Source organism: Triturus cristatus, chromosome 3_1 (genome assembly GCF_964204655.1).
Source record: "Triturus cristatus chromosome 3_1, aTriCri1.1, whole genome shotgun sequence".
Taxonomy (NCBI): domain Eukaryota; kingdom Metazoa; phylum Chordata; class Amphibia; order Caudata; family Salamandridae; genus Triturus; species Triturus cristatus.
The window spans coordinates 907,568,773-907,591,372 of NC_140583.1; the positions used below are offsets into that span (position 1 = coordinate 907,568,773).

Sequence of the window (22,600 nt, forward strand, 5' to 3'; positions counted from 1 at the left end):
CCTGATACTGGAACTTTAATAAGAAAATACTATCCCCGTTCATTGGGACATGCCATATTACTTTGAGTCTAACTCAGAACAGCCTACATGGACATTTGCCCTTTGTTCACTGTACCTAGTGTCCCAATCAGGAGAGCCCATAGAGCAGCAAGAGGCAGATTTCTAACCCCTCGGTGAAAGAACTTAGTTTAGTGCACCAATACGAATTAGAAATCCAGATGAACTGCGACCCATACACAAACCACTGAGTTATGTACGAGCAGTGTTTTTTTTATCATAATTAGTTTCACTAGATGAGTTCACAGTGAAACTCCAAACCATCCTTAGTAAGTGAATAATACACTGAAAATAGAACTAAGAAACATGGGCTCAAACTTAAAATGTTTATTTCTAAAACCCAAGACTAGTGCATAAACTATGAATGGTTACCATACAGAAAGAGAAAATAAATGTAGTCATGTATGACGTGGCCAGCAAAAACAACATGAGCATCTCTAACATTCTTAGTATGTTCCTAGCTTCTTCACACCCTATGTCTGCTTCTAAGCGATATGCTCAAACTTAGCAGAAGCAGAAAATAGCAAGCCTATACATCGAGTTTCCTAACATAGATCACACATCCTACCTTCTCCCTGGACATATTAGATTTTTAGCTATTCTCTATCGTAGACTTTGCCCGGGAACGAGTGCCAGGCTGAGGGATACTTTTTTGATTTGCTCCAGGAGCAACACCTGACTGAGGCTGGTTGTCATAGCAAACCAGCGTGAACACTGGCTTGATGGTTCCATTGTGAAGCCTCTCGAATTAGTGGTCAGGTACCTGGTCACTTTTTCCTCATGTTTATGAGTTTGGAGACTCTAAGTCCCAACAAGACAAAATAAGTATGGCGATAAATGTGTCATCGCGATTTACATGTAGTTAATCTGCCCCTATATTTAAAACAACAGAAACATGTCAACTTACACTGTAAGGATCCATAATTCTATGACAGTGACCATACTATAAACATAAAAAATATGGCAGCATAGGTAGGAGGCGGACATAAGGCTAACACTTCAGGGCGTGTAGAACACTTCGCGCCTTCTAATGTACAAAAATAAAAGAACCTGCAGGTCAAGCACATGATAAAATCAAAACAACTTTAAATAGGTCCTATCACAGTGTTCACAACACTAGAGACCGTCGCTACAACTCAGCTATAATTCCCATTGTAGTAGAAACATGTTGGTAGTTGCCTGGTTCCTCATGCTCAGTTGACCTATTCTAGCAGACTGACCAAGTTTCTTTTCTTTATGTTTAGTCAGATTTTCATATATTTAGTTACTTGTGGAACACATAAGCTGAACAATTCTGACAAATTTAGCCTGGTGTAGTGCTTTCGAGTATTCGTTTCATATATTTCCAGCACATTTTTAGTTCCTTGTGTAAATAATTGTGTCTTGCAAACCACTGCAACCCTATATTTTAAAAGAAATAGTTTTAGCCACTATTATCGAGAGTAGACTTGATTATAGCAACCCCTTGTACCCCAACCGCCCACATAAACCTATGTCTCACCTACTTATAGCCCCAGTGTACAAAGGACAATCTCTTAACCACCCAGTAACCACGTGACCTCGTCAAAGTTATCTTCACAAAGTTCCATTGTCTCCAAACGCAATATACAAGGGGACATACCCTTCACACATGGGTGCACAGTTAGGCTCAAGTCAGTGTAGTCCTCCATCTTTTTCAAACACAGACAAATAATGAAGTTCCTGTTTGACATATGGGTGGCCTACAGGAAGTCACGGCCACTGAGAGGATGCTGCGAATAGAACAATTATCTAAATTATGATGTGAAAATGTTAATGAGAGCAATGATTGCAATCAATAATGAGTCAAGTCCTTTCTTGTTTTATTCTAGAGTTCTACGGTGATGGAGAGAGCTGCACATTTCAAAAACGTTCAATACCTTCTTATTCACGGAACAGCAGATGGTACGTTCCTGCTAATTAGTCAGCTGTACAGCAGCAGCGCTGTCAAGATACATCACCAGACCCTTTGCCGCGCGCAGTCACATTAAGGCGTTCATGCTACAACTAACACCTTAAGGGTCGACATTTCAGAATCTAGGACATGGGGGATGGGTTCATGTGCTCTCAATGCCTGCCGAGGACACCAAGTCACATTGTGCTGCTAATTACTGCTGGTGATGTGCAATGCATGCTGGGTACAGGCAGTGTTTAAGTACCATTGGACGCGTCTTGTATGGTTTCGTATTTTGTTTATTTTTCATATTCACAGGGAGTGTGTAGCGCAGCGGAATGTACAGCAGGCAGGGCAGCCATAAAATGTATTTATTTTGGTTCATTGCTTGCAGCGTGCCCTCAAAAATAACCTTTGTGTTTTAAATCTGTTTAAAAATGCACAGATTTACTGATGCAGCTCAGTTAATGCCAATGACTGCTTATGAAAAAGGCAGTATTTAAAGCAATAATGTGAATTGTTTACGTTGTATTCAGTGTACATTTCTTTGTTTACTGTGAACATTTTTATTAAATACGGCAAAGCATTTAGCTGTACTGAGGGTGCCACAATACACAGTCAATTATTATTATACCTTTCAAGCCCGTCATATTCAAAACAATAAATCCGCAGAAATCTCTGATACAAAATGCTGCAATCAAATATTCAGCTTTTTTCATAACATGGCTCTTCTGGGCAAAGGACCTTAAGATTTTACCATTGTTTGAAGCATAGTTCAGAGATATACATGTATTTCACAGACAAAAATGTACGGGTGGATAACAGTATGAATGGTTCTCTGACAAAATAATTTGTGAAAAATGTCTTTTTGATCAAATAGGTCATATCGCAAAATGATAGACAGGTCGCAGAACATCAGTTAGCAATTTGCACACACTACTTGCATCCTGCCTACTGGTACACCTGGCCCCTAAGTCCTGTAAATAACAGATGTTGTGTTTAACCCCTTCCCCGCTCATGACGGAACCGCTCCGTCATGAACCACGGTTGCCGTGTGCTCATGACGGAGCGGTTCCGTCATGCCACGACCGTTGGCGGCCGCTCCGCCCACGCGGCGCTGTTTCCCCGCCTGTGCGGGGGGACAACGCAACTGGGCGGAGTCATGACGGAACCACTCCGTCATGAGCACAGCTCAACCGTGGCTCATGACGGAGTGGCTCCGTCATGAGCACAGCGCCACGGCGCTGCCCCCCCGCACACCCCAGCGCTGCGGCGGCATTCCCGCCGCAGCGAAGGGGTTAATGACACTCAAATCACCAACTTTTTTTTTTTTTATTGAGCAGAAAAAAAAAGTGCAATGTACAAGGTTTCAAGGATTACATCTGAATGATAGCTGAATATAAGTAAACAAGAAGACTTACAATGGGAAATGCAAGATAATTCCTTAGATTGATGCCGTGGGCATTTCATTCCATTTTATCATACAATGAAACGGTATTACAATGTAGTGGAGAATAAAAGAACTCCATGGCAAGTATATATCTGAATAAATATTTGATCTTGCACAAGAAAGAAATGATACTCATGTCTTCAACTACAATTATTTTTAAGATGAAACCCCCAAATAAAGTGCAAATGCAATACCAACAAATCATTGCCTTGATAGAATACAATACAACGAGCATCGCACACGAGAATTAATTCCACATAAGGTGGAAATACGATATCAGCAAATAATTATGTCAAGAAAGTACAGTACTTGAGTCATGAAGTGCAAAAAGTAGAGCAACTAAAGTGCGTGTGCAAATCGCAAGCAATAAATAGCATTGTAAATTCACCTTCAGGAAATAAAAACCTTTTTCCCCCCATCGCACCCCCCGCAACTGCCTAAATCATGATTAAACAAATAAAGGCGCACTGCCCCAATCAATCTCTCAAAACATACAGATCTATACAATTCCCAATCATCCTAAGTCAATATACCCCGTTAAAATTCTAAGAATCAACGAGCGACAATAGATCCGCAGCTGTCCTTAAAAACAAGCAATTTCCTAAACCCCTTCCAATTTTTGTTAAATTTCATTATTCCCCCGACTATCCTAGCATAGGCCTCTTCAAATCTACAAATCCTTTTCATTTTATTAAACCACGTTAAATGGTTTGGTATCTCCTTCGATTTCCAATTTTGAATTATCAGGGAACGAGCCACCATACAGGAGATTGCTACAAATGCTTTATCACCACTGGATAGAATAGCTTCGTCCCTCACACCCCCAAACAATGCAGTTTCAACTTGAGGAGATAAACACAATCCCAAGGCAGTGCCCATATCGCTAAAAATTTCTCCCCAAAACTGGTCCAATAACGGACAGGAGTAAAAAATATGATGCCAACCACCTTCGTCCTCCTGATAACACCGAAAACACCTATTCACACAATCGGGGAATTTTTTCTGTAGTATGGACGGTGTCCAATAGGCAAACCACCTTGATAAAAAGGACATTCTGTTAAAATTAGCAGCACGTAAGGACCTATAGCCTAAGAGACAGATTTTCTCCCACTCCTGGAGACTAAATCTGCAACCCGTTTCTCGCACTATTTTCTCCAAATGATTTAATATAACTTTATCCTGGGCTTGATTCCTCAGTATAGAGTACCACTTACCCAACCCCAAAAAATTAGGAGCATATAAATCTATCATAATTTTGTGTGGAGTATTTAACATGCCCGCCGTATTGGATATAAAGTGGACTAGCCGTAAGTATTCGAGAAACGTGGGTTTTCTATGACCTTCTGCTCTTATGCTAATTTCTTGCCAGGACAGAACTCTATTTTGGACAATAAAGTGCTTGAATTGAAAAAAGTCACATTCTTCCCATATATCAATATGTCTAGATTGAAGGTATAGGCCAATAGTATTACACTCCCTTAATGTAACATATTGAAAACCAGAAGAGCTTGTTTTCTTAAAGACTGCCTGAAGCCAAGACGATAATTCTTGAAGATACTTATAGCAGGTCTTTTTCGGTAATTTAGATGTTTTTAGAAAAAAGGAAGATTGAGCTCCTGCTTCTAAGATTACTTTGTCTAAAAAAAAACTATCACAGTTACGCTTATAGTATAAAATATCGACCAAAACATTTAACAAAGCAGCCTCATAATATGTCCGTACCTGCGGGAGCGCTAGACCCCCTTGGGTAATGGGTAATTGCACTATAGCTAATTTTACTCTGGAGGATTTTTTGCCCCATATAAATTCCCTAAACAAAGTGTCCAATTCATTGAAATATAATTGGTTAATACGAATGGGGACATTTAAAAATAAAAATGTTAAAAGAGGAAGGATAGACATCTTGATCATAGAGACTCTCCCTATGATAGTAAGAGGGAGCACAGACCATTGTTCTAATAAGGTTTTTATCTTCTGCTTAGTCCTCAGGTAATTCAATTCGAATAATTTATGGTACTGATTCGTGACATATATGCCCAAATATCTTATTGGATCTAATTTCCTGGCTTGAGCCCTGAGATTAATAGGAAACAAGTTGGGATCCGAATTAAGGTCGAGTAGCTCAGTTTTTTTTTATTGATCTTATAACCACCAATCTGTTGGAACTGAGAGAATTAATAAAAAGCTTGATCTAAATTCTCTTTCTCCGGGGCTAAGTATAAAATAATATCGTCAGCAAATAGCTTGACTTTGGACATCGCAGGTACTGGAGGAGTAATAGCAGCATTATTTCGAATTTTTAAAACCAAAGGTTCGATAAAAAAAGTAAAAAGTAAAGGGGAAAGCGGGCATCCCTGCCTCGTTCCCCGTTTTATTGACACTTCCCCTATCTGTTCTTGATTAATGACCACCTTAGCACTCGCACTCTGATAGATATTTCAAAGCATATTAATTACTTGTTGTGGGTCGCCAAAATACTCTAGAGTAAGAAATAATGTTTGCCAATTCACCAAATCAAAAGCTTTTTCTGCGTCGACCGTTATAACTGCTGCAGGGATTTTGTTAGTGCTAAAAAAATCTAAGGCATGTATTAGGAATTGCGTGTTCATAGCCATTGATCGACCTGCAATAAATCCTGTTTGATCCCTGTGAATTACTTCTTGAGCCGCAGGAAGAAAACGCAGGTCCCACAACTTCATCAGGATCTTGTAATCAAATCACCAACCTTGATAAGATAGAAGGCTCTGTAGGTGTTTTAGGGATCAAAGTTTGTGACTTACAGATCACGGAAGATGGCAGCTAGCAGCAAGTGAACAGAATGTCAGACAGCCAGTCACATTTGGAAGGGATGTCACAGAGCACAGAGAAACATTACCGTTTATTGAAGCATACATACTCTTTGTACACCGCCGACTTTGAATTGAGTAATTTATAGGTGCTCCAAAATTCATATATCTCAGCTGGCATTGAGAGTACCTAGAATCAGGCTAAAACCTACTACGAAGTGTGTGTCAAAAACACAGCTGGAACCCAACACAGATTCATTACTCATTGAGCGCTGGCACCCAATCTCAAGGTCTACGAGACTAAAATAGTATATGCTGAAATAAATGGCTGGTTTACGAGTTAAAAGGCTCCTTTGAAGGCTTGATATTGGGCAGTTCTCCCTACGAAACTGTTCCCCTTTCTGTCAGTACAGGAAATGAGGACCATGGACATATTCACAAAACAGGCTTCCACCGCTTTGTTCCTACATGGTTATGCTCTTTTGATGTTTTCAAGGTTTAATGATTATAGGTGACCGTGAACAGCCACCTGGTGCCCCACTCTTCGGGTTAAGCATCGTAGCACACAATTTTGCCTATAGGTCTGTCTTTGCTCTTTCATTAGTTTTAAAATAAAGAAACAAGAACATATTAAAGTTCGATAACATCTATTATCCAATCTTACAGGTTTCCAAGACACTTTTTTACATTCACCTAGAAGGTATTTATTCTTGGCATGTCATACCCTTTCCATGCTAGAAAATTGTTTGCTGTTGCTCTTGAGTACCCCTAGTCTTGATCACTTATGATTTGTGACTTGTAAATGCATTGGAAACCAATGGAAGAGCTCCCAACTGATGGCAGAGTACACACCTTGGCCCCTTGCTCAGAATTGACTCTTTGCAGCTGTGAAATCTCAAGGAAATGTCTCTTGCCTAGGTGGTGCCCAGACCAAGTTACCACCAATTCCTGGAGAGTTAATCACTATAATATGTCCCATACAAAGGTGTGCAGTCACTCACTCACGCATTAAACACTAAATCACCTTTAGGGTGATTCGGTTCTTTGCTTGCTTCCTGGCTAGTAGTTTTGTTCACTAATTCACTTGCTCACTCAGGGACTCATTCACTAGTTTACTTAATTTCTTGCTTACAGACTGCCTCTCTAGCTCAATTAATCATTGACTACCCAACTTAATAATTCACACACTCACTTATTTGCTCACTCACTCAGTCACTTACAGATTGTAATGCCTATTTACTTAAAGGGGCAGCGGCTGCTTCAAATAATGCCCCTATCCTCGTGTTTACAGGCATCTCGTGAGTTGCAAAATATGTCCTTCCTCATAAATGTTAAGGAGGTAAGATGTATGGGACCTGCCTGCTAATGTACATTTTACAATGTCATGATTAAGCACATCAGTCGCATGCCATGATGAAGCTGAGGTGGCAAACAAGTCGGTGTGCAAAAACACAAACTTGATTGTGACCTTGGCTTCATACATAGGGTGCCTTATTCTTTCCTCATATGACTATTATACCTCAAACAAAGAAAACAAACATGGAAAGGGGAAACAACGAGAACAAAATAATTCTCAAATGTTGATTGATGTGGATTTATTGAAAATTGACTTGAAACCTGACATCTTTAATTTCTAGAGATAATTGTCCTATATTTGTTAACAAAATGTAGCAACGAGATCACTGAGACAGCCTCTGCAACATCTGAAAGCATAAACATGCAGGCAAGGTTTAAAAAATTGAGGGAACTGTTTCAAGATTAAAACACTTGATTTGCGTACATTCTGGAAGATTGTATCTGAGGATTTAAGCGAGTTCAAGATTAGGTAACAATGTTGTTTAGCGGTCGCTAAGCAAGTCACAATAGTCAAACATTCATCATATTTATATGCTTAGTTGATTTTGTGATTCAAAATCTAAAACTATACTGGTTTTATGTCCAAAACATATTTTAAAAATGCACTCTTTTCTATTTTAGACAATGTTCACTTCCAGCAAGCTGCACAAATCTCTCAAGCGCTAGTCGATGCTCAAGTGGATTTTGAAGCAATGGTATGTAAATATGCAAATATGTTGTTGGTATTCCATTCTTACTCTTATATTCGGAGGGAGGTCATTCCATAGTCAAACTATCAGTGGTAAAGGAAGTATGCCACAGACCACAACCCCCCAAAAAACCATAATGTATCCTGCTGAATCTCATTTGAGAAGTAGAAGACATTCAGAGGTGTGTGGGTGCTGTGAGCACCACACACATCTGAGTCCTGGTGCCACTGCATTTACTGCTTCAATTATAGCTTCCTCCTGCTCACAAATGACATTTCTACCTAGAGGTACAATGGCCCAAAAAATGATTGCTGTGAATAACTGTTTGAGAAATATCAGTGTGCATTTGACATTTATAACTACCTGACCTCAGCTGACATGTTCCACAGAGTACAAGGACCATAATCATCATTACATTTAAAAAATTGGAACTCTGTTTAGAATACTGGTGTTTGGCACATCAAAATCCTTTAACCTAGCGTAACTCAAAAATTGTTCAGGATTATTATATGGTATTGAAATGTACTTCTAATCATACAATTTCAATCTATAAACAAATGGTAATGGCAATGTTCTGTATTTTAATTATTTGGTATTCCTGCAAAGTTGCTTTTTAATTTCATTTGGGGCACCTGCTTAAAAAGTCTCCTTGTTAATTTCCAGAGAAATGGGAACAGAGCAGAAGAATTGAAATTACTGATTCACTTGAACATTTCCCAGCTTACCACTTGTAAACAGCTGGAAATTCTTCCTGGAGTTACCAGTACTTACAATATTGGTGACTCAGGGGTAGAAGGTGATCCCTAGTGCTTTATCAGTGTACTTGTAATGATGACCGATTTTATTCAATAAAAACATAAATATCCTCTTCACTGTACATCTATAAAATATGCAATCATCATTGAAAATATCTACTATAAGATATGTTAAAAATAACAACAGCAGGCCCCCTCACCACACCTAAATTAAAAATAATAAATAATATCAAACTGCTCACAAAAAAAATCTAAAAAACCAAGCTTTTGCGATAAGGAATAATCTACTTAAGAAAGGGACCAACACTCACACACCCATCAGGAGAAGGAAGCTTAAGCAATTAAAGTAGTGCTGATCAGCACTTCGTGAACCCTAGGTTCCTTAGAATCGGAAAAAGATATTTACATGGAATAAAGGAAGGATCTTAATCTAGCTGTCTCACCCGCTCTTTTTCGGTGGACATTTAAAACATCAGTATTAAGGGAGTGCTCATGGAGAGAAAGAGTAATGAGCGAACAAACTTGTTTTTTCCTGGAGGTAAGAGAATTAAGGTAAGCCCATTCAAGGTAGAAGTTTGGGCCTTTAGTTTGTATAATTCAAGTGCCAGAGTAAGGCTCTCAAAGCTGTTCTCAGAAACATCCTATAGATGGCGGAGTTTTGATGTTGGATTACAACCCTTCTCTTTTCAATATGTGGAGACCATGATAATCTGCTATCAAGCATTATGCTCAAATACTCAAATCTGAAGCCACATCCAAGTTTCCAATAGCCAGGGATAAAAGCGTGCTTAAATGTTTTCTGTAGTCTATCATAAATTTTGTTTTTCAGATCATGGTCTTTCGATGAACAAAAAGCATTAAAATTAACCAAAACCTGCTGGAGGCCCATCTGAGTCTGGTAGATTAAAAAGGTGTCGTTAGTGACTTTGAGTGCTGGCACCCTGGCCCTGCCCAGTTTTGGTGCATCTATGTTCCCTTGTAAAAGGGCCTCCACTTTGCTTTTAACATACAGGAAAGCAACGGTAAGGCCAGGACGTTCCCTTGCCTCACTCCTCTGCCTGTTGGGATTCAATCAGTCAGTTGATTTACAGGTCAGCAGCAAACTTGGGCATACTTGCTCTGGTGGAGGCTAATTATCTGGGTAAGGAGGACATCTGTGATCCTGAATTCCTTTAACGATGCCCAGAGCAACCCTCTGGGAACCAAGTCAAATGCGGCTCTGAGCTCTACGAATACAATATAAATTTGTCCCTCTCTGAGTCTAGAATATTTCCAGAGAATAATCAGCAGTATTAAGACTTGATCAATAGTACTAATGTTTACCCTCAATCTTGTCTTTGAAATGTAGTTGTACCTGTTCATGATTGTTGGGGTACCGGGACATTTCCAATGTTTTGAGCTCAAACAAGTCAGATGTGTGTGAAGAGATTTTGGGATTCCATAATATCTGGCAATTCATTTGCCCCATACTGTAACCTTAAATGTCTCCCGCACTATGCCCACACTGCTCAACAAGTCCAAGTTACCCTGGAAATATTCTGCGTGCAGTTCTTCAGAAAAAAGACCTTATCCAGGAATCCTTCAGCATTCGGTCTCCTGTGCTCTTCGGTCCCTGCAAAGCACAGACGTTGCAGGCTCAAACAATTCTAGGGAGTGGTCAGAGAAAGTTTGGGTCAAGTGTCTCATACAGGTCACCCACAACCCCACATCCTGTGTGCCGAGCCACAAATCAAGCCTAGACCCGGTGTTATGGACCACAGAATGAAGAGCACCCTCCTTTTGCAAGGGGTGTAACTATCTCCAGACATTCAAAATCCTATGCTCACAGATTATCACATGTAGATGTGAGGAGGCCAGGGAGACCCCACCTGGCATGATCCTGGACCTGTCGAAGTGCTCCTGTAGGATGGAAATGAAATCTGTCACAGCAGTGAGCAGGGGATTGTGGAAAGAATCTTCCCCATTAGGTGTCATAAAATCCAAAATTCTCTATGTTAGGAAAATAGCAATTGACAATCATAATCTGAGTCACAGCCTGCCCCAGAGCATTGCTCATCACCCACATTCATCCATGCTTGAGCCCATGACAATGGAGGGTGTGACCCTTTTACCAGAATGGAAATGATGCAGGCTTATAAGGAGTATGAAGATGTGATGCAATGCAAGGCCCACATTTTAGCAAAGACAGATTGTAGGCAGGGTTTGAGGTGCGTCTCTTGTGATAGGGCAATATTAACATGGTGTCTGTCTAGAAATTATAGTACCTGATGCTTTATCCTGAGGTTGCTGAGACATCTAGCATTCCTGGCCAGGCATTCCACTATTTTGACTATGTTACCATTGTGTTGGTGTGGGAGCCTAGCATGAAGCAAAAGATCTGTGCATCAACAGGTGTGCTAGGCCTATATAGTAACTATCTTGGGGTGTATGATGTGTCGAGCCTAGTGGTTTGTATGTTATATATCGAGTCTGTATCTTTCACAACTAATGTCCCCAAACTGATAGCCCCAATACCATCAGAACAAACCCTGGAGCCATCCTAAGATGAACCATAACCATTTTTTCTTATCAACTGGGCAGACATTTAACAACTTTAGCATTGAAGTCACTAGTGTTTAGGATAAACCCCTGGGGTTCGCCGGAAGATTCAACAGAATTCCCCTCGATCATAGATCGAAGGTGTCAAATGAGTCATTAAAGTGCATCATAATCAAGTAGCCATATTGCATGGAATATAAAACTATGCAATCAGAAAATGGCAGGAACTGTCAGTAACATCAACACTCTAGATGACTAAATATGTTTGTTGATAGCCACTCAAGCCTTTTGGAGGTTTCACAGAGCCCATTAGTACAGTACTAGGTTGATGTTTTTATCAGAGTTATTTGATGCATCAATGAGTTGACACACTCCACGCTGCCACCCCACCTGACAAGCCCACCAAGACTTTTTTCAAGAATTTATTAGCTTTCTGGAGTGTTTAAAATATGTGCTGTTTCCCTTCGTAGGTAATTTTTAGCCAGACTGGGTCGAGCATGGCATATTGTATTTTGAAGTTGTTGCTTGATTGGCACACATTTTCTTCTGGCTTCCTGCATGTTAATTGTGATGTTCGGGTGTAATGAGATGCAATTGCCCTCATAGGATATTTTTATTTTTTCACTGACCAAACTCAGTACCATGTCCCTGTCTTAGAGGTTTAATAAATGGGCAATGATGGGAGGTACAGGTGTGTCTAGAGGGGTAGGCCATAAGTGGTCGATGAGACCTTTTCATAACCACTAGTTATGAGAAAGCTTCTGCCACAAAAACTTCAAGGAGGAGCCTCTGGACCTAATCTTCCATCGCCCTGTATCTCCTGCCACCAGGATGACCTGGATGCAAATGTTGTTTCATCTGGACCTAGCTTCTAAGTCTTCATTCTTGGAGGCAATCACATGCAAAATGTTTTCCATATTGAAGATGCTCTCTCCTTTTGTCATGAGGCTGTCCTCTGCAGCTAAGAGTCTTTGTTCTGCCTCCAACAATTGGTCATCATGTTTTCAATTTTACATGTAATGGAGTTCATACAGGAGGTACATATGTCCAGTTTGTTGGCTGTGGACACTAGACTCTTCTGCATTGCTTCCAGCAGCGATTCATTATTATCATCTGTATCTCCCAGGTCAGAGATCAAATCAAAAGGTCCAGCTGTTTTGCTGTCCTGTGTCGCATTTTGGTACCCCACCTGGGTTCTAATTGAAGCTTTGATTGGTTGTTATCTGCTTTACCCATTGTGTGGGTGTGGAGAGGTGTGTCCAATGGAAAGCCATGTCCGAAAAAGCATGAAAGTACTGGAACTTGCATCTTGGCATTCCTGCAACACTTCTCAATAGGCTGCAGTTAATATAGAATACCACAACCAGACTTTGGTGGGTCTTCTTTTGCAGGCCATATTGAGTTCATTTCACTGGCTTACAGTATGGAATCATGCATGCAATGTTAAAGCTTTATGTATTTAGCACAAGGCTTTTTAGGAAAATTATCTGCAGACATTATTCTTTATTGCCCATCTCATACCTTCTGGTCTGCCAATGGACAAATAATTGTGTTCCCTAGAATGAATGTGTGTGATCCTTTTTTAATTGTAATTGCACCCCTAAGCTTTAGAATGAGCTCTCCTTGCAAATTAGTTCTGAGACCAAATACTTACTCTTCAGGAAAAAGATTAAGAACTGGTTATTTGTATAACTGGCCTTCCCAGTTTCCTAAAGCTGTAAGGTGCAGGATGCACTACTTTCGGAAGCTGTTGCGATCAATCAATTATTTTATGAATTTATTTAATTTATACATAACTCACAATGCATCCATGCTAACCATAACTAACCAACAAAGGTAGTGCAAAGGTAGTGCCTGTAAAGTAATGTCTATTGATGAAAAACTATGATTGTAGTGGGGGGGTATACCTGCACACCTTTGTCCAATTAGGCCCTTGTGACCTTTGGTAATGAAGACTACAAACAAGGTAACTTAGCTGAAATTCCTTTGTGCATTCCTACTAATAAAAAGGTTTAACCACTTGGTATCCTCTTCTTTAATATTTGTGGAATAGGAGTCAATTTTCAACATTTTGAGGTGCTTCACATAGTCATTCTAATTCCTAATCTAGTAATGCTGTACTGGGAATCCTTGTACTGTGGGTAATAGTAATGGTTGCAGTTTTGCTGCACAATTACAATTTGGAGCCTTATGAACGGGGATTAACGGCAATAGTTAGTTTGTACACTGATGATTCTCACATGCTTTTACTTCAGCCCAAGCTCTTTTTTCCTCATACATATTTCCCCAGGTTCTCCTATTGATTACGCTATCTTTAGTTAGTTTCAATTGATCAACAGGCTCGAAGACAATGGATGAACTAGTATCTTTAATTTTGCTTGTATTGTTTTGTTCATTTCTTGAAATTGCAATGGATGACACATCTATATAGACACGGTCAAAAGTAAAAAAAAAAAAAAAAACTTATTGTGGAGTACCTAGATATATTTGTGGAGACATTTAAGGCATGCACTTAATTTTATAATTTTACAATTTAAACATGTTAGTTGATGTTGTTTTTGAGAAATGTTGTTCTGGAGGTAATAATGAAACAGCTTTTTTACTTTCCCATTGGTCTCTAATTCTTGCACTGTTTTTCGTCCTGGATTAGTTAGTTTGCTTATGTTTGGAATTGTCTAAATGGTGTTTGTCTGACATCAGATGATCTAATACCTGCATGTATTAATTATGTTTTTTTTGTTTCAGTGGTATACTGACAAAGATCATGGAATTGGTGATAACGCACACAGGCATATTTACACCCACATGACCCATTTTATGAAGCAATGTTTTGCATCGTCCTAAAGATAACAGTCTCTGGTATGTGGATAAATGAATTGACTCCACTAGACAATTCAAGCTTGGACATTAATGGTGAAAAACAAACATTTTCTAAGAACAAAACAACAATCAAATGAAGAAAAGGCTAAAGTGCTTCCCTTCTACTGTTGCCTTGTAAAATATGCACTTTACTCAGGGTTATTTTGGAAGAAGTACTGGTCCTGAAAACTGTTAGAATTGACTTATGTTAACACTTCTTTCTGTATCGAGAATATACATTAACACATTCACACTAAAATTAATTTAATGAGATTCAGTCTATCAATTTACATAGTTACCACTTTAAACATAAAATGTAGGATATCTTTAACTGTAGCTGATTAGTTAAAGGCTTAATATTTGAAATATAAACTGTGTTGTTCTTGAGTTATGGAGACCTAAGAATGTAAGCAATAACAGATATGTATAGAGAAAGACAAATATATTTTTGCTCTAGCATTATGATATTCCATTAAATAAAATAAATGAAGGTCCTGTTGTTTAGTTGAGGGATAATCAAATTTGATTGGCAGTGTGATATTATGCATACCAAATGCTACATGCAATGTAAAGCATTCATGCATAACATTGAGCCTAAATCCATAAGAAAATATGGAAACAAATTCATTCCACAATCTTCGTTAAGAAAGTCTATATTTGTTGGTTTAAAATAGCAAGCACTTCTTTTTTAGGAAGATCTTTCATTTGTGCAAACTGAGAGTCACAAACTGAAAAAAGTATATGTCAATGTTTGCCTTTGGTGCTACAGAAGAAATGGTCCAAATTCAAACATATGAATTGTACCTTGGAATTGAGATGATATAATTGGAATCCATTAAACGGACACTGCTTGGAAAAGGCAAAACTGTTGGTTATATAATGCTTAACTCACAATGTAATTAGTCCTACCGTTGTAAATTTACACCAACTCGTGAATGAAAATGTATGACTTTCTGGGTTTCACAAACATTTCCAGGATTCCACAAGGAAAGCTGTGCCAGATGCAGATTTGCATGTTGATTCCTAGGAAAGTCATGTGACATTCCCATAAGTATTCAAAAAAGGTGAAAATAATTTTTCCCATGGAGAAACACTTCCCCTGCAAACAAACCAAGTCTAGAGAATTCCTTCCACTACCCAACCTGGAAAGTGATTAATGTCAGCACTGCATTGGAGTAAAAATCAGACCTTTTCCAGGCTGGAAAGGAGAGTAAGAGTTTCTGAATGCCTACAAACATGCTTTTGAACGCTTTGGAATGCCCACTCCTCAAGTGGGATTTACGGGTGCAGAGAACTTTCCTCTTTCATAAATAGACTTATGCCCGGCAGGAACCCTTTTGTTAATTGCTGGTGGGTGTAAAAAAGTTGAATTCGGTTGTAAACTTTTCTATTTCCAAATTTACCTTCCTGAGTTGGGCCAATAATGTCTCCATTTCTTTCAGCATATTTATAATTCCACTGCTAGGAAGATGTAACTGATAATCTAAAATTAATTTTTTCTAGGAAATTAATTTTATTTTCACTGTTTTAGTAGCCTGAGGACAAATAGTTTCATGAGTTATACTTTAATGGAAAGATGAGAAAATGTTCTTTGTCACTTTTCATAGCCCTGCTTCACTCACCTTATGAGTTTCAGTTCAGCACATCCTCATTGTTCAATGAATGCAAAATTATTTATGAAAATTGCTTTGTACACTATGTCCAATTGTTATTTTAAGGAACAAGTGGCTAAACTCATTTTGGAGCTCCTATTACCTAAGTTATTTATTTAAAATATAACAACATAAATCAAATATATGCATTTGTATTTATGATAGATCAGTTTTGAATTTTTCTCTTGCATGAATTATTGTCAGTTCCACAGTCAAATGTGAGATTTTTCATACACCATTAAACCCCTCTGTTATTCTGAGTGACTTGCTTATTTGTCGAAACATCGTTAATGTGATATTAGTCCAAAAGTAAGATATGAATTATCTGCAATAAACAGTTTTAATTGTAATAAACCTGGTGGTTATTTCATATATTGTGTCTCCTATTTACTTAAGTGATGACTAAGACATGGTATCGGAACTTGGTGCAAGATAGTTTTTTTTACAGCAATAGATATCGGTGATATTAAAGGATGTTAGAAGGCTGAATCATGTTCTCATAGGATTCTCACCAAAGGACTACAGCCCAATAAAAGATTTTGAGTACATCCAGGGCTCTTGCAGAAGAGACTATTCACAAGTAGATAGAGACAACAACTTGGCTATTTTGGCAGATAGGTAATAGGTAACTCACACATTATTGAATTTAATTATCACATTCCTATATAAAATGTGCTGTATACACTTGCTTCGCAGAGTATCTTGTCAGTAGAGGTGGATGAAGTTTTTCTCTGTAAAGCCAAATTTACAAAATCAGACAGGAGGAAACCTTCACTTGCAGAACAGTTTTGAAATGTTTCGCAAATCAGTTCAGCTAGACAGTATTCACGGAATTTCATTGTTCTCCTAAAATTTCATCCACACATAAACCAAACTAATATATTGGTATGTATATGTGTATATATATATATATATATATATATATATATATATTCACTGAAAAAACCATAGGTTTCAGGGGCGTTCTAGTTAGCTGGACTTTTCACTCGTACAAAACCATTGAAATTCCCCCGTTATAGTTAGTTCAGCTAACTATAACTCGCGCGCCCGCAATACACTGCTGATGACGTCACATATTACATCACTCATGACATGGTCAGTGACATCAATCATGACATCACTGATGACATCTCGAATGACATCACTGATGACATCTCGAATGACATCACTGATGGCATCACTGATGACATCATCCAGTGAATGTGTGTTTTTCTGAAAAGTACATATGTTTTATATATGTATATCTCAAGGTCGATGGAAGAATAAATGGGTATATAAGTGTCTAAATGGATGATTTGTTTTGAAAAATTGATTGTATAACTCAGTGGTTCCCAAACTTTTTCAACCTGCGGCTCCCTTGACTTATTGGCCTTTGGCCGTGGCTCCCTATTATGTAATTTTATTTTTATTCGGGTGGTGGGGGGATGTAAGCCCAGTCTCGGCTCACTACCTTAGGATCTCTTGGAGCAGATATTTTACTTACCCTAGTAAAGAGCCATATGTAGTTCCTTTTGTTAAGGAACCAAAGAAGGAGATTTCCCAGAGGTTTCTGGGTAGGAAATTGTGGGAGAGCAGACATTTTGCCTTTTGAATTTAGTACCATCCGGGGTGGGTTAGGGAGTTTATTTTTGCTATCAGATACTGTCTGAGTTATATAGCACGAGGAAAGTGCGTGAATACATTTGAAGACATGGCAAACTATTCTTGCCCTCCATAACATGGTCTCTTCCTCCTGAGAGCAAATGGACAACAGCATTTTGCGGCCTTTGAAGAGTATGGATTCGTAATGCTGGAAGACTAGCAAAGACTGAACTACAGTAGTAGTAGGTGATTTCTCTAGAAGCAGTTAGCAACTATACTGGCTTCAAGCAGGAGTGTAAAACATGGGCACAATTAAGGGAGTTATGTGCACCCAGCTGTAGTAATGATAATTAGCCAGACAAAAGGACAAGCCCCTTCTAGATACATTAACATAAACTTCAGTCCAGGCAAGCAACGCCCATAGGTCTCAAAGGTCTTCAGCCCCCCCCCCGTCATGTGTGTCAGCCTCGGGCACGCACACAGACAGTTGTTGAGCGTATCACAGCCGCACACGAGTACTTCTCAGGTCTTTAAAAGACCATTTACATTTGTTGTTTTTTTCTCTTCTTAATCTTCACTCTGCCTAGTGCTGGAAGAATCCCCCCCCCCCCCGAAATTTGCCTTTAGTTGCGCCTCTGCTGCAGTCTCACCTTCGCCCCTACCATCTGCTGAACAGCGGTGTTCCAGAAGAACGTATTAAATTGGTGACATAAAGTAAGAGTTGGGTTATATACACAAAATAATATACATAAACATAGAGGGAAAGATCTGGCATTAAAAACATTTTATGAGAAACGAACTAAATAAATCCTTACCCTGTTCAGACGTGCGTGAAAGGGGTGAACATGGATCAGAGCAAAGCGTCTCTCCCACAAAGCAGAGGTTGAGTGTAATCACAAGTGGAGGGAGGCTCTGGGGCCCTCAGACATCGAGATGTGGTTGGCTCAGGGTTATTCACCCGTAGAAGGGCGCCTCTGGGATGTTCACACGTGAGGGGTGTCTTTCTCTCACGTCCTTGCAAGCTGACAAGTGGCTGGCTCTGGAGCATTGACACTTATGGGAGTCCTTCTTAGGTTTTCCTCAAACGTCTATGGTGGCTCTGGGGTGCTCTCATCTAGTCGGTGGGTCGCTAGCTCCAGGGGGGTTCGCACTTTGAGCGTGCCTCTTCTGTGCTCGGCCATGCGTTGCAGACTTCTTTGCTCCTGCACATGTCCCGCACACAGCCTACAGAGGGGCACTTAGGGGCATGGACAGTTCTGTGAAGCCAATCATAAGTCCTGCAAAGAGCCAAGGTTGACGAACTTCCACCAGTCAGCACCAGACACAGTTTTAAATTCCAAGTCGTGCGTAGAAACTAATCGGAGCCCGTTCTTGCCTCTGTGCGCAAAGAAAGCTGCGGTCCCGCCGAAGTGTGAGGTGTCAGACAGTGAGAAGAGGACTGTCTGGTATAATTAAATTAAAATATTTATAAAGCACATAGTTACCGAGGTACTGTTATTCTGGCGCAAGGAGATTTTGATAAATGAAGAAAGGAGTTATTTAAACAAATATAACACATACGTTTTTATTGCTCTGTTGAAACTTTCCTCCATCCGAGTGGTGCACATTAGTGGGAGGGCGTACACGGTGGGTTCAGAAGTGAAAAGGAACACGAAAACTCTGGAGGGAGAGGGGACACGGAGCGCAGAGGGAAGAAGAGTCAATTACCCTTACATCTGTAAAAATGTTTTTCATCATTAATATTTGGAAATAGCCCTGATTGTGAATCATACTACCTTTTCCCGGTTCCCAAGACGTGCGCGGCGCCCCTGCCATGTTCTAATGGCGCACCGGGGTGTCGCGGCGCACAGTTTGGGAACCACTGGTATAACTGACTGATTAAGTGTATCTTAGTGAATACATGGCTTAGTGAGTAATGTTTAAATATGTAAATATCTGTATCAGTCTCTCACTTTGTGTATAAGTGGCTGCATTTAAGAAGGAGGGCTGTGTGGCCCCCCTTCTTTTTCTAATTTATTGGCCCTGGGGACCCCATCCCCCAGGGCCTGCACCCTAATTTTTTTGTTGAAAAATATAAATTTGGCCCTCCCAAGGCCTTAATTGGCCCCGGGGACCCCAACCCCCGGGTCATAGCCTTTTTTTTATTCTTTAGGAGGGGTGCTGTGTTGCCCCCCTCCTCAGGCCACTTATGGCCCCGGGGACCCCATACCCCGGGCCGGCCTTTGTTTTTTATTATTTAAAAAAAATATATATTTATAGAAACACCTAGGACATGCTGGACAAACCGTATGTACCTATCACCATGACGATTTGCATGATATTCATTAAAAGGCGACTATGCATACAATGAATCCACGTGGAATGTATTTACACGGCTAGTGAAGCTTTGACGTGTCTGACGCCCTACCGTGCCTAATCCCGGCGCCCCCGCCAGTGGGTACTCTCCTAGTTGACACCCTTGTCGTTTATTTATACAAACATGGGTAGCTATTGACGGGCACATTTAATACACACGCACACCAAGCCATTCAAAGGGGATTCGACAAAAATTCGACCAAACTATTCAAGAAACCCCCCCTCACGGTTAATAAAACACACATCAACCACCGGATGTGTAATACTTTTTATTTTACTCTCTGGAAAGGAGACAAACCTCACTTGAGAGTCACAGCGTGCTCCTGGCTGAGCCCAATGCTGTGTTACACCCACCAGTGCCCACCGAGTGCCACACACCTCTGTGTTGTATTCCACCAGCTAGTGCGTATGCTATGACACTCTCTAGCCCATGTGCACTGTAACACCAACCCGTGAATATATCATGCCACATTTGCCTTTGCACGGGTTATATTGCCCTATCTAACGTGCCTTCCTCGATGCCTATGTTATAACGCACAGCGCTATGCCATACATATTACAATCTGGGATCCATATCTTTGTCACAGTGCATATGCAACATTACACTCCCCAGCACATATTTTATATTACAACTTTAGAGACTAGTTAGGTTACACAACACTGCCCTGTGCATATTACACTCCAAGGCGCATATCGCATAGCACGCGCTAGTGCCTGTGCTATCTCGCGCTCTCCAATGAATCTGTCATTGCGCACAATGTATTGCATATTATATTTCACGCCCCTGTTCATCTTATATCACACTTTTTGGTGCATAGTTTATACCATATACTATATCTAGTTTTCATTTTCAATCGTGCTCTCAGGCCTATGTTCTATATAACACTGTGTCCACCTACCATTTTCACTGGCATTACATTTTGCGATGGGGTGGAGGGTCAGGGGGTGTTTCTGCCAAGTGAGCCCGGAGTCACAGTCACAAACTTCCTCTTCTTCCTTAATAAAAGTGAGATTATGCTGCATACTTGTTCATATTTTAAGTAGTTCGCACAGACACACATTTTAAAAACAATAAAGTTCCTAATACCTACCTTCTCTGAACAGTTAGCTTGCTGCCCCATCCACCTCCTCCCTATCCTCTATTGTCTGAATCCATAGACTAGCCTCCTCCCTTCTGCCATGCATGGTCTGATGTGCTGCCACTGCCCTCCATTTAGCATGATGTACCAGTCCACTACTCCTGCCCTCCATTGCCCAATTCTATGGCCCATCATTGACCTCCTGCTTAGCCTCTGTGCTTAGCTTGCTGCCCCAATTCTCCTTCCCCCTGCCCTCCGATGTCGTGGTGCATACCCCTGCTCCATCCTTTTTGCCCACCATGTTCCATGGACCTGCCACTCCTATCTACTCTGAGTGTTCTGTTGAGCTGCCACTCCCCTCCCACCTGCCTAGCATTGTCAGATGACTGTAACCTGTCCCTGCCACCTCCACCCTGCCTGTCCACATGTAATGCCCCTATCCCCTTCCTCCTGTCCTCCATGGTCCATTTTACTGCCACGCCCTTCTGCCCTCGCTGGTCTGTTGTGCTGCAACTGCTCCTCCTGCCTGCCCCGCGTGGTCTGATGTGAAGCCTCTTCCCCTGATCTTTCTTGTCTGTGCCCAGGTCCTGACCCTCCCTTCTATCCTCCATGGTCCTTTGTGCATGCCCCTGCACCCTCCTTCTTGCCCATCATAGCAATTGTGCTGCCACTAACCCTCCCGTATGCCATGCATGGTCTTCTGTGCTGCCATAGCCCCTCCCACCTTCCCTGTGTGGTCAGCTAGCTGCCCCTGACCCCTCCCACCTTCCCTCCATGATCTGTGTAAATGCCATCATAGTCTCACTGTTGCTCTCCATGGTGTGTCTTGTTTCTAGTGCCTGTCCTGCCTGACCTCCATGGTCATCTTGCTGCTCCTGCCCTGCCCCCTTGCCCCCAGCCCTCTGTTTCCATGTGCAGACCCCTATTCCCCCCCTCCTGGCTTGTCTGTTCCATTGTAAAGCCCCTGATCCATCCCTTCTGTCCTTTATGGTCTGTTATGCTGCAACTTTCTCTCCTGTCTGTCCATTATGGTCAGTTAGCTACCATTGCCTCTTTCCCCTCTGTTCTCTGTTGTCCATGTGCATGGTCCTGTCCCCTCCCTATTGCTTTCTATGGATTTTTGTGCTGCATTCCCGTCCCGCATGCCCTGTGTGGTGTATTGTGCTGCTGCAAACCCTGATGCCTGCACTGTAGGGTCAGTTTGGTGCACCTTTCCATGTCCCTCCTGTCCTCTGTTATCCGAGTCCATGTCCCTACCCCAATTCCTCCTGCCTACCATGATCCAATGTACCATACTTGCGAACATTTTGAACTTGGTAAGAGGGTGATTTTGAAAAAAAACTGGGGTATTGATTTTCCCCTTTGAGTTACATTGAAAAAGAGGAGATTGTAGACAGGAGACAGATCAAATAAAGCCCATTTGAGCTTAAAAACATTGGACGTTTCCTGGCTGAAACGGGTCTATTGGCATGCATGGTTGTACTACCACTGCCTCTTCCTTCTGCCCACAATGGTCTATTATATTGCCACA

At 40.7% G+C, this 22,600-nt stretch overlaps 1 protein-coding gene across 6 annotated transcripts in view; it reads left to right on the plus strand.

Annotated features, from left to right (window-relative positions):
- DPP4 (dipeptidyl peptidase 4) overlaps positions 1-16,408 on the plus strand; it is a 554,733-nt gene extending 538,325 nt beyond the window's left edge. For all 6 annotated transcript variants that reach the window (XM_085645431.1, XM_085645429.1, XM_085645433.1 and 3 more), the window contains 3 exons: positions 1,908-1,980; positions 8,183-8,256; positions 14,289-16,408. In XM_085645431.1, the coding sequence (XP_085501557.1) occupies positions 1,908-1,980; positions 8,183-8,256; positions 14,289-14,387 (246 nt within the window). In that variant the 3' untranslated portion in view covers positions 14,388-16,408. The remainder of the gene's footprint in view (positions 1-1,907; positions 1,981-8,182; positions 8,257-14,288) is intronic.
- Positions 16,409-22,600: the final 6,192 nt, after the last annotated feature.